This window comes from Sprattus sprattus (assembly GCF_963457725.1).
Source record: "Sprattus sprattus genome assembly, chromosome: 18".
Lineage (NCBI taxonomy): Eukaryota > Metazoa > Chordata > Actinopteri > Clupeiformes > Clupeidae > Sprattus > Sprattus sprattus.
Window position 1 is genome coordinate 17341395 of NC_137916.1, and position 14784 is coordinate 17356178.

General features: G+C 46.3%; 1 protein-coding gene across 8 annotated transcripts in view; it reads left to right on the forward strand.

The window, feature by feature from the left end:
* The window catches only part of hdac5 (histone deacetylase 5), a 79393-nt gene that overhangs the window by 56728 nt on the left and 7881 nt on the right, over positions 1 to 14784 (forward strand). For 6 of the 8 annotated variants that reach the window (XR_013968989.1, XM_080856639.1, XM_080856633.1 and 3 more), the window contains 12 exons: positions 1362 to 1481; positions 2219 to 2435; positions 3678 to 3883; positions 5004 to 5294; positions 10305 to 10467; positions 10924 to 11057; positions 11437 to 11557; positions 12686 to 12735; positions 13422 to 13529; positions 13670 to 13725; positions 13988 to 14075; positions 14531 to 14650. Coding sequence is in view for 7 of the 8 variants with exons in the window: in XM_080856639.1 (XP_080712765.1) it covers positions 1362 to 1481; positions 2219 to 2435; positions 3678 to 3883; positions 5004 to 5294; positions 10305 to 10467; positions 10924 to 11057; positions 11437 to 11557; positions 12686 to 12735; positions 13422 to 13529; positions 13670 to 13725; positions 13988 to 14075; positions 14531 to 14650 (1674 nt within the window). In the remaining variant the exon portion in view is untranslated. The remainder of the gene's footprint in view (positions 1 to 1361; positions 1482 to 2218; positions 2436 to 3677; positions 3884 to 5003; positions 5295 to 10304; positions 10468 to 10923; positions 11058 to 11436; positions 11558 to 12685; positions 12736 to 13421; positions 13530 to 13669; positions 13726 to 13987; positions 14076 to 14530; positions 14651 to 14784) is intronic. The other 2 variants (XM_080856635.1, XM_080856637.1) reach the window with 1 other exon arrangement.

Sequence of the window (14784 nt, forward strand, 5' to 3'; positions counted from 1 at the left end):
TAAATTAGTATGTAAATGTTGAAAATGTGTGTTTCTGTTGTGGGGTGGCCTCTGTCCCCCCCCACACACACACACACACACACACGCCTTAAACTCCATAAAGAAATGGAATGATGCTCATGGTGGAGATTCATTCTAAATCGACTACTAGCATGACTTTATGGCCTTTCATCCGCCTCATCAGGGAGGTGCACTGTGCTAATGACTTAATTGGAGACTCTGTTAAGGACCGGGAAACGTGGTGAAGTAATTTATTCATTCATGTGGTCGCACCTCCATGCTTTACAAAAACGCGCCACAGCCTGCAGCATAATAGCCACTACTCCGAAGTGCTTTTCCTCCTGTGCCTCTGGCTCCAAAAAGTCCTTGCTAGTAAGTAGGGCATACACACACACACACATACACGCACACACACACACAAAGAAATAAAATGTAATGTTAGGGAGTCTTGGTGGTGAAATATGTTCGCTCATACACTTCATTGCTTTCACTCTAGCGGAACGGCAGCGGCGATAATGATGATGACATAACGGCCACCTAGTTAGTTTGCGGTGCATCTGCGTTAGTTGTCAGAAATAGCACTGGCGTTATTACTCTGAAATAGAGCGTGGAGTTTGTTACTGCGGCGCCGCTGCAGTTCTGCATCCAGCCGGTAAATTGACTAATGCGAAGAATAGAATGGTGACATCATTCTTCCAAGGAGGGCAGTTCGCCACAAATACACTTTCTCTCTCCCCCCTCTGTGTTTTTCTCCATGCGGAATGTTTTATTTCATCGACGATTCCGTTGACTCAGACGCTGATGACGCCATTTGAGTCTTTGCAGATTTTTTTTTGTCACAGGCCACCGCGGGCTCATTCATGGCAGAGAAAAAAAAAGCAGTAATTTGGTGACCACAATGTGATGTGTTTGAAACACCTAGCCAATGCAAGAAGCAGTCAGAGAAGCCTTCTGCCTTTTTAAGGCAACAAATGTGGACATACCTTAAATTAAGAAGAGGCTGGATTTGTCTACTTTTCAAGGATTTATAGAATATGCATGCCTTTGATGATAAACCCTATTAAGATATAGTAACCTGTTTCAAAGGTTTGTTTTAGTTGTGCTTCTGTTGTTATAAAACAAACTGAAATGTGGGACGGGAGTTTAAACTTGGAGGCTCGTTCCTTGTCATCCCTTCACACCCATTCATCCCACCTCCTCTCTCACTCTGTCCTATCTATCTATCTATCTATCTATCTATCTATCTATCTATCTATCTATCTATATATATATACATCTTTCTATCTATCTGTCTCTCTCTTGCTCTCTCTCTCTATCCCTCTCCTCTCTTCCTCTCCTTTTTCTTCTTGCCTCCTCCGTAGCAGCTGCGGTCCCTTCACCAGTCTCTGAATGCAGACGGGACGGTGAGCCCCCTGACTCTCTACACGTCCCCCTCTCTACCCAACATCTCTCTGGGCTTGCCTGCCAACTCGCACATCACGGTGAGTATCAGCTACACCCGTCCGCCACTTTACACCCTAGACCCAACACTTAAGCCGCACACTCTCGCTCTCCCCCACCTACCTCCTATGTCTCACACCACACTGCTTAATGTGTTTCCCTACACTCTAATTACAAGTTCAACAGTTTCAGTATGCAGTATCATACGTTAGCCATTCATACTCAATTTGTAGTTTCCTTAGTGCTGAACATGTACCCTAAAAACTACACTATGTCTGAAACTCTGAAGCAATTGAATTGTACCCCCAATTTCTGAAACCAATCTCCGCAAAACAAATGTAACACCCTACAATCCAACTTTAATTCCCTTCTGCATCTTTCACACTAATGCTCTCAGTCTAGCACTATTCTTCCACTCTACAGCCTACATCTTAACATCCCCTACACACGAGACAGTAATCACACCACATATCCCCGCAAATGTAGACATTCATTCATGAAAAATAAGGAAATCACTTCAACTTGGACTAGACGTAAAATACGCCACATTTATTTATATTTTTTAAGTAACATTTAAACATGTACGATGCTTCTCTGAGACTTTGTCAGCTAGGCACATCGTCAAATTTTCATCCCTGCTGATAATTAACTCTGTAAGTGTTTATCGTTCGATTGTCTGTCTTGTCTGTTTATGTACTGATGACATGCCGATATTATCGTGCATCCCTATGGCAACACGTAAGTGTAATGACGTTCCCGGGTGCCTTCCCTCTTCCAGAAGCTTCAGGAGGCTGAGTGCCAGGCCCTCCAGTCCATGCGTCAGGGCGGGGCTCTGACGGGGAAGTTTGTCAGCACCTCATCTCTGCCGGTGGCGTGCCTGCCCCCACCTGGACCCCCCCATGACGCCGACCAGACCAACTCCCACTCCCACTCCTCGCTGCTGCAGCACGTGCTGCTGCTGGAGCAGGCCCGACAACAGAGCGCACTGCTAGCAGGTACGCCCATACACACACACACACACACACACAGTCTCATACACGTTGACACACACTCTCATACACACACACACATACATACCCGTACTGTGGTAGCCCAAGCTGCTCAGTGGGTGAATTATCTAACCAGGACTATACAGGGTAGCTTTAGGACCCTGGGGAGGTGTTCTGGGGACAAGGCAGGTCGGGCTTTCCCTAATTGGAAGCTCACCTGTAGATTGTTTGACTAGTTGCTGATCAGTGCAAATCATGCAAATGAAAAAGGTTTAAAGCGTCAGTAGGAATGACTGACGAGAGAGCTGGCTGAAAAAGAGAGACAGAGGGGAAGGTGCCGGTTGCACTGCGTGCAAGGCATAGGTTTCCCCCTATTTTCTGTTAATTTGACTACTTTTGTTTGTATCTGAAAAGAGTTAATAAAAGAATATGATTTGTTGCGTCGTGCTGAGAGCTGGGCTGCGACAGTACACATACACGTACAAATATGCGCACCCGCATATGTGCATACACACATGCTTACAAATACACATACACCTATGCACACACACACACACACACACACACACACACACACACACACACACACACACAATCACATACACACAGATGAAACCCTTCACCACCATTAGGGCCATCAGCAGAGTAGGAAGTTTGGCATGCTATTTGGGTCAGAACTCTTTTAGTCCTCCCTGAGGATCGTCCAGATGATGTCTGTTTTTTGTCCACTTTTATATGTGGCTGTAAAACAGTGCGACTCTGCAGATATGCATCACGTCGTTAGAGCTCTACGCCATCATCTAACAACCACACCAGGAGCTGGCAGTACACAGACTCTTATGAGACTGCTATCTGACTTTATGGTTTAATAATAACTAAGAACGTTTAGCTCATCCATCCTCTCTCCGCCTGGACTGACACACCAAAGGAAGGGAATACACTACAGTGACATCTTTAGGGGGGAAAAAACCCCACTCAGAGTCCGCTTAAAGTTTTAGTAGTACATTTTATGTACTGTATGACATAGTATGATAAGTTAATCATAGGATACATCATTTTAAAGGTTTAAAGAAAAGTTAATGTTATTGTTCGAGGGGCTCTGTTGATGAGATGATCTGTTCTGACAATTACATGCACGCAGGGTGATCTACTTGGTCCATTTACTGTGTCACCAAGTCTGCACGCCTAGGTCGTCAGGAAGTCACTGAAGGGGCATCGCTGAGACTGTTCTTCATCTTTTACCCACAGTGCCCATGTACGGCCAGTCGCCGTTGGTTACGGGTGAGCGAGTGTCGAATAACATGCGCACGGTGAACAAGCTGCCGCGGCACAGGCCCCTGAGTCGCACCCAATCAGCGCCGCTGCCTCAGAGTCCGCAGGCCCTCCAGCAGCTCGTCATGCAGCAGCAGCACCAGCACTTCCTGGAGAAGCAAAAACAGTACCAGCTCAACAAGGTAGGGGGCACTCACACTCATATATAGACATACATACATACATACGTACATACATACACGCACATGTACACATACACTTGCACAACACAGGAATGCGCGCACACACACACACACACACACACACACACACACACACACACACACACACACACACATACACACACACAGACAAACATAAGCACACACACACACACACACAGAACACAAGCACACAAGGACACACATACAGGTACACACATGGACACCCACCAGCACTCACATAAGGCATGCAAACACTTACAGTAGTGGAAGCAGAATGTTACCTAACCTAGGTAGGCGTACTCAGGAGGGGTGTTATGTCATCTCATATATACACATAAACAGGCTATGCATTAGTTAGTGACTAAAAGCATACATTAAATGTATGCTATACTTATTCTACTCTAATTCTAATTGCACTTAAAAACTAAAGCCATGTAAGAAGGGCCTGTTCAAATATGTGGCCTTAGCAACTGCAGTCTGTTTTTTGCTATAATGACGTTAGGCTGTAGAAACAGTCTGCCTACAGACGGTGGTCTGGAGGCAGCTGTCCCAACCTCCACGCACTACAGGGGAAACGGTTAGCGTTGACCCCGAGCGGTCAGGAAGAAGAATGATGGCCTGTTTCCTTTTGCGCTCACAGTTGAGCTCAGATTGATCCTTTATTATTTTAAACTCTCTTGTTTGCTGGCGAAGGGGATGTGTTCCTGTCCGGCTACGGCTGAATCCAGTGGGGAACCCTGGGAGTGTAGCTTCACCAGCCTCTCAGAATAGACTGCAAACCACAGTGTGGACCAGAGAGTACTGGGTTCGCTGTGATGATGGTGGTTCACTCTTAAAAAATGTAGGACTTGCAGTGTGTCTGGTTTGTAGAACTTCTAACATGATGCATGACAGGCAGTAACAGCAGCCAATCAACAATTAGCTTACAGCCAAACAGGCAAGGCAAACAGACCCTCTTTGGGAACTGGGCATTGACCAGTTAACTTCTGATAGATGTCTTTCTAGTCAGGTGTTCATTGACATGACAGCATTAAGCTACCATGAGCTAGCATGCCAATCGCAGAAGGCAACAACCAATAGGCTCTGTTTATCCACTCAGCTCCTCTCCAAGGGGGTGGAGCTTCCCCGACAGCCACCCACCCATCCTGAGGAGACGGAGGAGGAGCTTACTGAGACAGCCGAGATGCTGGAGGAAGGGCGAGGGGAGGGGCTTGAGCATACACGTGAGCCACGCCTCCAGAGGGACGGTTCGGGCGAAACATCGCCCCCATCAGAGCGCCTGCTACCCCTGAAGGGTGAAAGCACAGAGAGTGACCTGGAGGAGGAGGATGATGAAGATGAGGCCATTGAACTCAAGGAGTCCGATGAAGATGGCACCCTCTATGGACAGGTAGGAGGAACTGCTGTTCAGTTTGCTTCGTGTTGAACATTACTCTTGCGTGTTAATTATAATGATTTGTCTGTTTTTGTGGCAAAGGTACTTGAATCAGGCTGCTCATTTTAAAGATGTCAGAACATGTCAGAGCATGAATTAATTGATTGGATACAAATACAAGTGAATAGCAGGCAGTGCGAAAAGAGCCCGTTATCACGGCATGGGCTAAGCTCAAAAAGCTGGCGAAAATCTTCTGAAATTCAAAGGCCAACATTATGACACAGGTCATAATACCGCAGAAACAGATTGTAAGGAAGGCAGCAAATCGCCATTTTATTTGTTACTGAATTACTGAGGTATGCATAAATATCTCCAGTGCCGACTCCACACACTGCAAATAATCCTCCGTTCTTCAGCACCTAAGGGTCCCTAAAATAAATCCATCTTACTTCATACAGTGCATTTCTAATAAGCTCTGTTATGTAACTGTCCACTTACTTACAAGTACATAACTTACTCACGCACATAAGATTGAATGCTGAAGGTCGAACCCAATGACCCCATTCCGCCTGTCTGCCATGCTCTGGAAAACTCCATGTCGGAACAGAACATTCCAGAAAGGCTCCAGCGGTAAGCCACTGCATCTTTGGTGGAGACCTGCTTCCAGTGGCGTTGCCCTGTCGACACACGGACAATTTGTTTTCTCATGTAGATGCCATTGGAAAGAAAAAAACTGGTGAGGATTATGAAGATGCTAATGATGCTGGTTTTAACAACAACCACAACAGGCATTACTTCAGGGAAATAACAGGGTGATTTTCATAGACTTTTTATGGCAGATGTACAAAAGGTTAAATGCAAAAGAAGGTCTGGCAGCTGGGTCAAAGCAAGATCCCTACTCTTGACTCTTGAAGGGGAGTTTTATTTCCGTGTTTTTGATTCTGTGCTTTCCTTGACTCTTTTTCTGGTGTTGATTTTTTGAGACGATGGCGTCAGGATATGTGCTGCTGGAAAATGGACGGTGTCTGTCCCTCTCACAGTGGAGAACAAGAGAGGTAGAGAGAAAGACACATATTCAGAGATCATACACACTTTCAAAAAACTCTCCTTAACTTACAAAAAAATTCAATAATAATAAATGCGGGCAAATGCTTTCATATCCACCCACTGAGTGAGTCATAGTGTGTTAGCCGCAGCTCACAGAGAGTGGAGCAGTGCCTGCTCTGGAGAATGAATGAGCTGTAGTTTGCATCACGGATGCCCTTTCAAAAAACCGCCACCCAGCCACCTGAGTATCACAGTACTCAAAGGATTCTTGGTGAACTCAAAAAGGAACAAAAAACTTTCATTTGAAGGTTAATTCAAATAATTTCAGTCTTGTTTCCGGGCTAAATCAGAGGAAGTGTTTTGTTGGTGCTGTTGCTAATTGATGCTAAATGCCACAGAAAGCTAGCGCGTACGATCTCCTCCTCATAACCTCTCCACTTCTTTTGGTGCTCTTCTGTTGGCAGTGCTGAAAGACAGTTTTTGATACAATATTGGATTTTCATTAGATTTTCAAAGACGTACATTTGTGCCTTTGACATGTTTCCTGGCATGTCTGACAGGGCACTGACTCTGTCAGGGAGTCTACTTTGTGTTGAGTCACGATTTGGAGCATGTCTCTTCACACATAAGTACTAATTGGTCTTCCACACAGGAAAATTAGATGATTGAGACTGATCAATAAAGTGATGACTGTGAGGAAGTATTCACCTTGGTGCAGGGCTTTGTGTGTGTGTGTGTGTGTGTGTGTGTGTGTGTTTGTGCGCGTGTGTAGAATTTGCATTCAGCCAGCTAGCTTCCTGCTCAAGCTGAGATCATTGAGAAAGATTCTGTCAAAGAGCAGAACATTGGAATTCAGGCGGCATCCTGCCTTCTCTCACTGGAACACACACACACACACACACACACACACACACACACGTTTACACAGCACGTATGCACTCACACACACGCACACACACTGACACTCACACACACACACACACACACACAGTCATACACCAAACATACACACAGCACGTATGCACTCACACACACAGTCTCCTCCCCCGTGTCCTCTGTGCTTTTTACCCCTCTTATTTTAGTGAATGGACTCGTCTCTGACTCATCTCTCCTTGGTGATTCATCCCACCCTCCCTTCCAGTTTTTTTCTAACTACAGCATCTCTGTCTCCCTACCTGCAGCATCTCTCCCCCCGGCTCTCTCTCTCTCTTCCTCTCCTTCCCTCTCTCTGTCTCTATCTCTCTCACTGACTCACTTCCTCTCTCTCTCCCCCTCTTCCTCCTCCGCCTTCCTTGTGGTGCACTTTACACCCAATCAAATCTCATTGGGAATAGTCAACTAATTAAAGATCGTTTTCTGTTGTGACGTGTTTGTGTGTGTGTGTGTGTGTGTGTGTGTGTGTGTGAATGTCTTTGGAGAGGACAGGATGTTGATGAAGAGGATAGGGAGCACATAGTCATCTCAATAGAGATGATATCCTTTAAAACATCTCAGACTCAGAAGTTAGCAGAAGTTGCCCCCTCCCTTCCTTGTTTCCCCTCGTTGTCTGCTTTCCTCTTTTCCTTTCCTTGCTCCTCTTCTTCTTTCATCTCCTTTTTCCTTCTTTCCTTCTGTCTGTTATCATCTCATTTTCTTCCTCCCCTTCGTGTCAGCTCTCCTCTCCCCTGTGCACACACACACACACACACACACACACACACACACACACACACACACTCACACACACACACACACACCATACGCCGTGTTAGTGTGTGCATGCGCATTAGTGTGTGTCTGTCTGTGTGTGTGTCTGTGTGTGTGTGTGTGTGTGTGTGTGTGTGTGCGGGTGTGTACGGGTGTGCGCGTGTGTGCACACCCTGCTCCACTTGTCTTGAATACAAATGGCCTGTGCACATCCATGCTGTGAATAGAGGACAGAGAAAGGTGGGAGAGAATATGCTGCAGCGTCTAAGTGTCTTGAATGAACAAGAGATCAGCACACAGTAGGCACAGTGTGTCATTGTGAATGAATTTGTGTGTGTGTGTGTGTCTGTGTATGTGGTGGGAGGGGGGGTGGAAGTTGCACACACTATACACCACAACACTGATTCGTATCATTGATGTGTCAACCTGTATCTCTCAAGTCATTCTCCGTGTTGCACATAGTCTCTCTCTGTCTCTCCCTCTCTCTCACTCTCGCTCTCTCTCTCTCTCGCTCTCTCTCCCTCTGTCTCTGTCTCCCTCCTTCCTTGACTCATTCTCTATCTGACTTTCATGGCATGTGTTTTAACTTGTTTTTTTCAAACACACAAGACCTCGCCAAGCCATCCGTTCATCTCCCTTCCTCTCCCTCTCATCTCACTCTCCATCTCTCTCTCCTTCTCCCTCTCCCTTTCCCTCTCCCTCCCTTATTTTGCCTCCTGACATAGAGCAGACCTCTGTCTTTCCCTCTCTCTCTTTGGGGTGTGCCTGCAGTATGTGCGTGCCTGTGTGTGTGTGTGCGAGAGAAAGCGAGAGAGGGAGAGAATGAGTGTGTTTACTGCAGGGGATGTGTAAAGTAGCTTTTTGGCTAGCCTTGCTGCAGCTCCCCTTCGTCTGCCCTTTTGAGGGTTGAATGAGGGATGAGTACTCACGCTCATACGCACACACACACACACACACACACACACACACACACACACACACACGTCACACACACACACACACATACATACACACACACACACACACACACAAACACTAACAAATGCATATCACCTGCCCTTTTGAGGGCTGAATGAGGGATGAATTTACACACACACATGCACGCACAACCATACACTGCCAGCCCTTATGAGGGCTGGATGGAATCACATGCGCGTACACACACACACACACACACACACACACACACACACACACGTTCTGCCTTTTGAGAGTTGGTTGTGTGCACACGTGCGCTGTGTTCTTTGTTTAGAGTGTGCTGTTTATTCTGTTCAAGGCTTAATATAGTTAAACTGTGCTGATCTCCCCCTCTGTTTCTCGTCTATCTCTGTTTTCATTCTCTCTTTCTTCTGGCTGTCTGCTGCTTGGTTCTTCTCTTCACCCGTAAATGGCAGTTCTTACCTTTGCAATTGTGTTTCATTCTTGTTTTTTCTCTGTGGAACTCGAGTGACAGAAATACATGTGTCCACTCTTTGAGAAAGGAAACGGTCAGTTATGATGTCATTTGTTAGTCAAACACAGGGTTTGTGTCCCATTCTAGTGCATAGTAGGAGTGAGCTAGGTGTAAGAGGGTGTTAGAGGGTGTAACAAGGTGCTCTGGGGGCGAGTTTTCAAGAGATCCTTGAAGCTAAGAGAGGGATGCCCCTGCTCTTACAGCATTTGGTAGCATGTCCTACCATTGAGGAACCACAGATGAGAAAGGGATTGCCTTGTGTGAAGGCATGGCGACGCAGATCGACGTTCCTTGGAGGAAGGCAGTGCGCAGGAAGGATGGTACTCTGTGTGACTGAGTTCAGGTAGATGGGTGCAGACACAGTAGTCAGTCTGGAGGCAAAGTCAGTTTAACGGGTAGCCCAGTTGAGGTTAGCGATCAACAGAGTGACGTGCGTTGCGTTCTGGACCATGACAGCTTCTCTGCATGCTGGGAGACCCGCTGGAAAAGCATTGCAGTGGTCGAGCTTAGATTGCAACAGGAATGTGTGAGCAGGTGTTTTACTAAGACCTTGCTCTTGGTTCTGATTCGGTACTTTTTCAGCATCTTTCAACAGCTGGAAGTACATTTTCTATGTAAGAATTGTAATCACATGATCATCAATAAGCAGTCATATATTATTTAGTGCTTGATTTATTGACATCTGTAAGAGTTCTATAAATATACATCTGTAAATATTAACAATATAATTTGGCTTCAGAAAGCTGAATAAAGTTAACATAAGACTGATAGTGGAAAGTGACTGTAAGTTGTCATTGTCATCATTATCATCATCTTCTATCATTCTTCTTCTTCTGCAGTTTTCAGACCAGCATCACATTCAGCAGCTCAACGTGTTCCAGGCCTCTCTCTCCATCACTGGCATGCCCCACAGACCCCTGGGAAGGGCCCAGTCCTCCCCGGCCACGGCCGGTCTTAAGGGTACCATGGCAGAAGTTCCCATTAAGCACCTCTTCACTACAGGTAGCCAATACTCCAAATAAAACAACTTCATCTAGAGCATTCAAATATGACAGACTGGATTCGGTAGACATCCATGTATCACATGCAGTCATTTTATTCTCTTTAGTTGAGTGCCAGCAGATCAGTTTATTGATTCAGGACATTTAAAAAGCATACATTGTAAGATGTATAGAAATTATTAAGGGGGTATGACCTATCCCCTAAAGAACAGAATTGTCTCTATCTATCTATCTATCTATCTATCTATCTATCTATCTATCTATCTATCTATCTATCTGTACATCTATCCATGTATCCATCCATCTTTGTATTTTTATCCATCTGCTTGTCTATCTGTCTGTGTTATCAACAAATCACTTTCTCTTCATCCATCTCTCTCTCTCTTTCTGCAAATCTTTTACTTTAATCGTTATATATTTATCCTCCTTCATTCTCTCCATCCTCTCCATGAGTCAGGCCTGGTGTACGACACGCTGATGCTGAAGCACCAGTGCATGTGTGGCAACACCCACATCCACCCTGAGCACGCCGGACGCATTCAGAGCGTGTGGTCCCGGCTGCAGGAGACCGGGCTGCTCGGCCGCTGCGAGGTGAGGCCCCGTCCTTTACTGCCCTGGAGGATCAGCGGCAGTGTGTTCTCTAGAGTACTGTGTTGTTGCATGAGATGTTGACCGTGCCTTCACTCTGATAAAATGACCAAATGTTGGCAAAAGTCAATGGGATGAATTGGGCTTGTCCTCATTGAAGAGATGTTGAAAATTCTGCTCAGAAACTTCTGTTTAAGGACACATTTTAGAATTAGTTTTTGCATTTGTCTCAGCTTTTCACCAGTTTGTTTGGGTCTTGTTTGGTAGAACATCACTGTGGCCACTACACGCCTCTGAAACCAGGCAACAGTTTGTCACCCAGATACTAATACCTTCTGTTGTGTTTGTTTGTTTGTTTGCTTGTTTGTTTGTTTGTTTACAGAGGATCAGGGGCAGGAAGGCCACGCTGGATGAGATTCAGACGGTTCACTCAGAGTATCACGCTCTGCTCTATGGCACCAGCCCTCTCAACAGACAGAAGCTGGACAGCAAGAAGCTTCTAGGTGGGGGCAGCCATACACATACATTTGAGTCCATACACTATCAGTAAATACACACATACTTCAAAAGCATTATTGCCTTGCATTATATTTTCAATATGTTTGTGTGAACCACCATTGCCTTTGTCCCACCCAATTATGTAAGTATAGGTCATATTGCAGTTCTGTAATACGCTAAAATGATGTAGGTTAACATATTGTGGCATATTGTGGTACCGTGCAGGTTAACATATTCTGGTGCCATGTCTCATGAAATGAACTTGAAGTGTCCATTCACATATTCACATAGATTGATTGTATGTGCTTGTTATATGAAGGCTTGTTCATGGCGATGCTGCTCAGTGGTAGTATTGGTGCAGGGCAGGGCTTTGTCCTCCTGACGTTATGCAAAGTGTGGCCCTTGTCTCTGGGCCAGTCCTGCTTCCAGCTCGCTGCCTCACTGAAGTTTGCAATCCCTGACAGATGAGGGTATTTTTAGGACTTAGAGCAGCCCCCCCCCCCCCCCCCCCCCCCCCCTCACACACACACACACACACACACACACACACACACACACACACACACACACACTTACACACACCCTATTGCCCCCCGCCACATCCACCCATCCCTCCTCCTCCGTGTGTGACTCACCAGCAGAAAGGAATTGGGGGGGGGGGGGGGGGGGGGGGGTGGAGGGATTCTCAGGAGGGTGGCACGGTGGGGGGGTTGACTGGGGGCATTTGCAGGTTGACAGGCCAGTGGAGACGTCAAGGCGTGCATCAGAAGTGAATGGCAGCCTCAGTTCATGCCTCAGTCTACAGTTGTCTCAACCCAACTCAATCCGACATGGCTGCATATACACACATACAGTGAGACACTGCCCATATGAAAATATGCTCCGTGATGGAGGATCCTCAAATGTATCTATTTAGGGATTTAAGGCTTTTCTGTGTGGCGTATGGCTCATGCTTGTTGGGAAGGCGAGAGTTCGAGAGTTACAGACACTGCTGTAGCTCAAGCAACTCATTGGAACACTGAGCTCAGTGGAGCTGCTTAAGCAATTACAGCAGTTACTGCTACAGTGAATTGCTGTATGAAAATGTAACTGATGGAGCTAGTGTCTAATATTTAAGTGTGTTTCTTCCGTAGGGCCAATGAGTCAGAAAATGTACGCCATGCTGCCCTGTGGAGGTATCGGGGTGAGTTCACTTCTTTTCAGTTATTTTACACATCCACCCTCCCTGCTCCCTACAGATAGATGCACATCCACCCTCCCTGCTCCCTACAGATAGATGCACATCCACCCTCCCTGCTCCCTACAGATAGATGCACATCCACCCTCCCTGCTCCCTACAGATAGATGCACATCCACCCTCCCTGCTCCCTACAGATAGATGCACATCCACCCTCCCTGCTCCCTACAGATAGATGCACATCCACCCTCCCTGCTCCCTACAGATAGATGCACATCCACCCTCCCAGCTCCCTACATATAGATGCACATCCACCCTCCCTGCTCCCTACATATAGATGCACATCCACCCTCCCTGCTCCCTACAGATAGATGCACATCCACCCTCCCTGCTCCCTACATATAGATGCACATCCACCCTCCCTGCTCCCTACATATAGATGCACATCCACCCTCCCAGCTCCCTACATATAGATGCACATCTACCCTCCCTGCTCCCTACATATAGATGCACATCTACCCCTCCTCACAGAGACACATAGATCTACTTCTTTGAAGTCTACTTCATGCAGCATGTCACTGTCATCAGCATTCAGTCAGAAGTTCATTGCTCATTATGAAATGATGAGAGAGAGTGAGGTGTCGAGTGAGGGAGTGCAGTGGTGCCTCATGTGTCTGTTGCGCCCCCTTCAGGTGGACAGCGATACCGTCTGGAACGAGATGCACTCCTCAGGGGCCGTCCGCATGGCTGTGGGCTGCGTCATTGAGCTGGCCTTCAAGGTTGCCGCCGGAGAGCTCAAGGTGACACACACAAAAACGTACTCACACACACACTGATATTTAGCCGCTTCCCTTTGTATGGAGAGTAGACAGAGAGTTCTCTGTGTGACCATCATGTATCTATCTGTAACGTCTACAACTTCCTGCCTCTCAACAAATAGAATGGTTTCGCTGTGGTCCGTCCACCTGGGCATCATGCAGAGGAGTCCACAGCCATGTGAGTAGCCCCGTGGCATTGTGGGTAACGTGTGTGTGTGTGTGTGTGTGTTGGGTGGGATCTGGGGACAGCTTATTGGTCTGGGTGGTGTCAGGGAAGGCTGCTGGCAGTGCCACTTTGTTTGAGTCTGAAATACTCCAGAGGGGCTGAATTATTCATAACTGAACATTCTGTGTTGTTCCACCTTTCTACTTTGTGCTCTATAAAAAAGGTTTATTTATATCTGTGTGTGTGTGTGTCTGTGTGTGTGTGTGTATCACAGGGGGTTCTGCTTCTTCAACTCAGTGGCCATTACTGCAAAGCTCTTGCAGCAGAAACTCGGAGTAGGAAAGATACTCATAGTAGACTGGGTGAGTGTTCAGTGCACTACCGCCATTTTGCTCCCTCTGTTTTTTTCTCTTCTACCTCTCATCTCAGCATCTCTTTTTCTCTCCCAATCTCAGTCTCTCACCCTGCCTTTTTCATCCTTTCAATACCTTTTACCTCTTATGGGTAAAGTAAAGTTCTACTTGTAATCATATCCAGTCGTATTTGAGGCTGTAGATTTTCCAGATGCCTAGACATTAGCTCATAGGACAACTGTGAATAGCTAGATCTGGTGGTGTGTAAGCAGATGCATGAACTCACAGAGGATCAGAGAGAGGCCATTTCCAGGGCTCAGGAGAGAGAGGAGTTAAGCTGTGAATATTCAGTAATTTTTACTGTTCGGAAGACCTCTCTGAACACACTTCTGTTTCCCTTCTCTCCCTTTCACTTTCTAAAAACGTATTAAACATATTCTTTTTCCCTTGTCTCCCTACCTTAGGATATTCACCATGGCAACGGAAGTCAGCAGGCCTTCTACAACGATCCCAACGTACTGTACATCTCCCTCCATCGCTACGACGACGGCAACTTCTTTCCAGGGAGTGGCGCTCCCGAGGAGGTCAGTAATGAAGGTCAAGGGTGAAAGATCAGGTCAAAGTTCAAAAGTTGAACATGAACATGAGCCTATTCTATAATGGGAAAGTTGTGTTGAATGTGAATGTTAACATTTATAATCTACCTGTGCTGATAGTC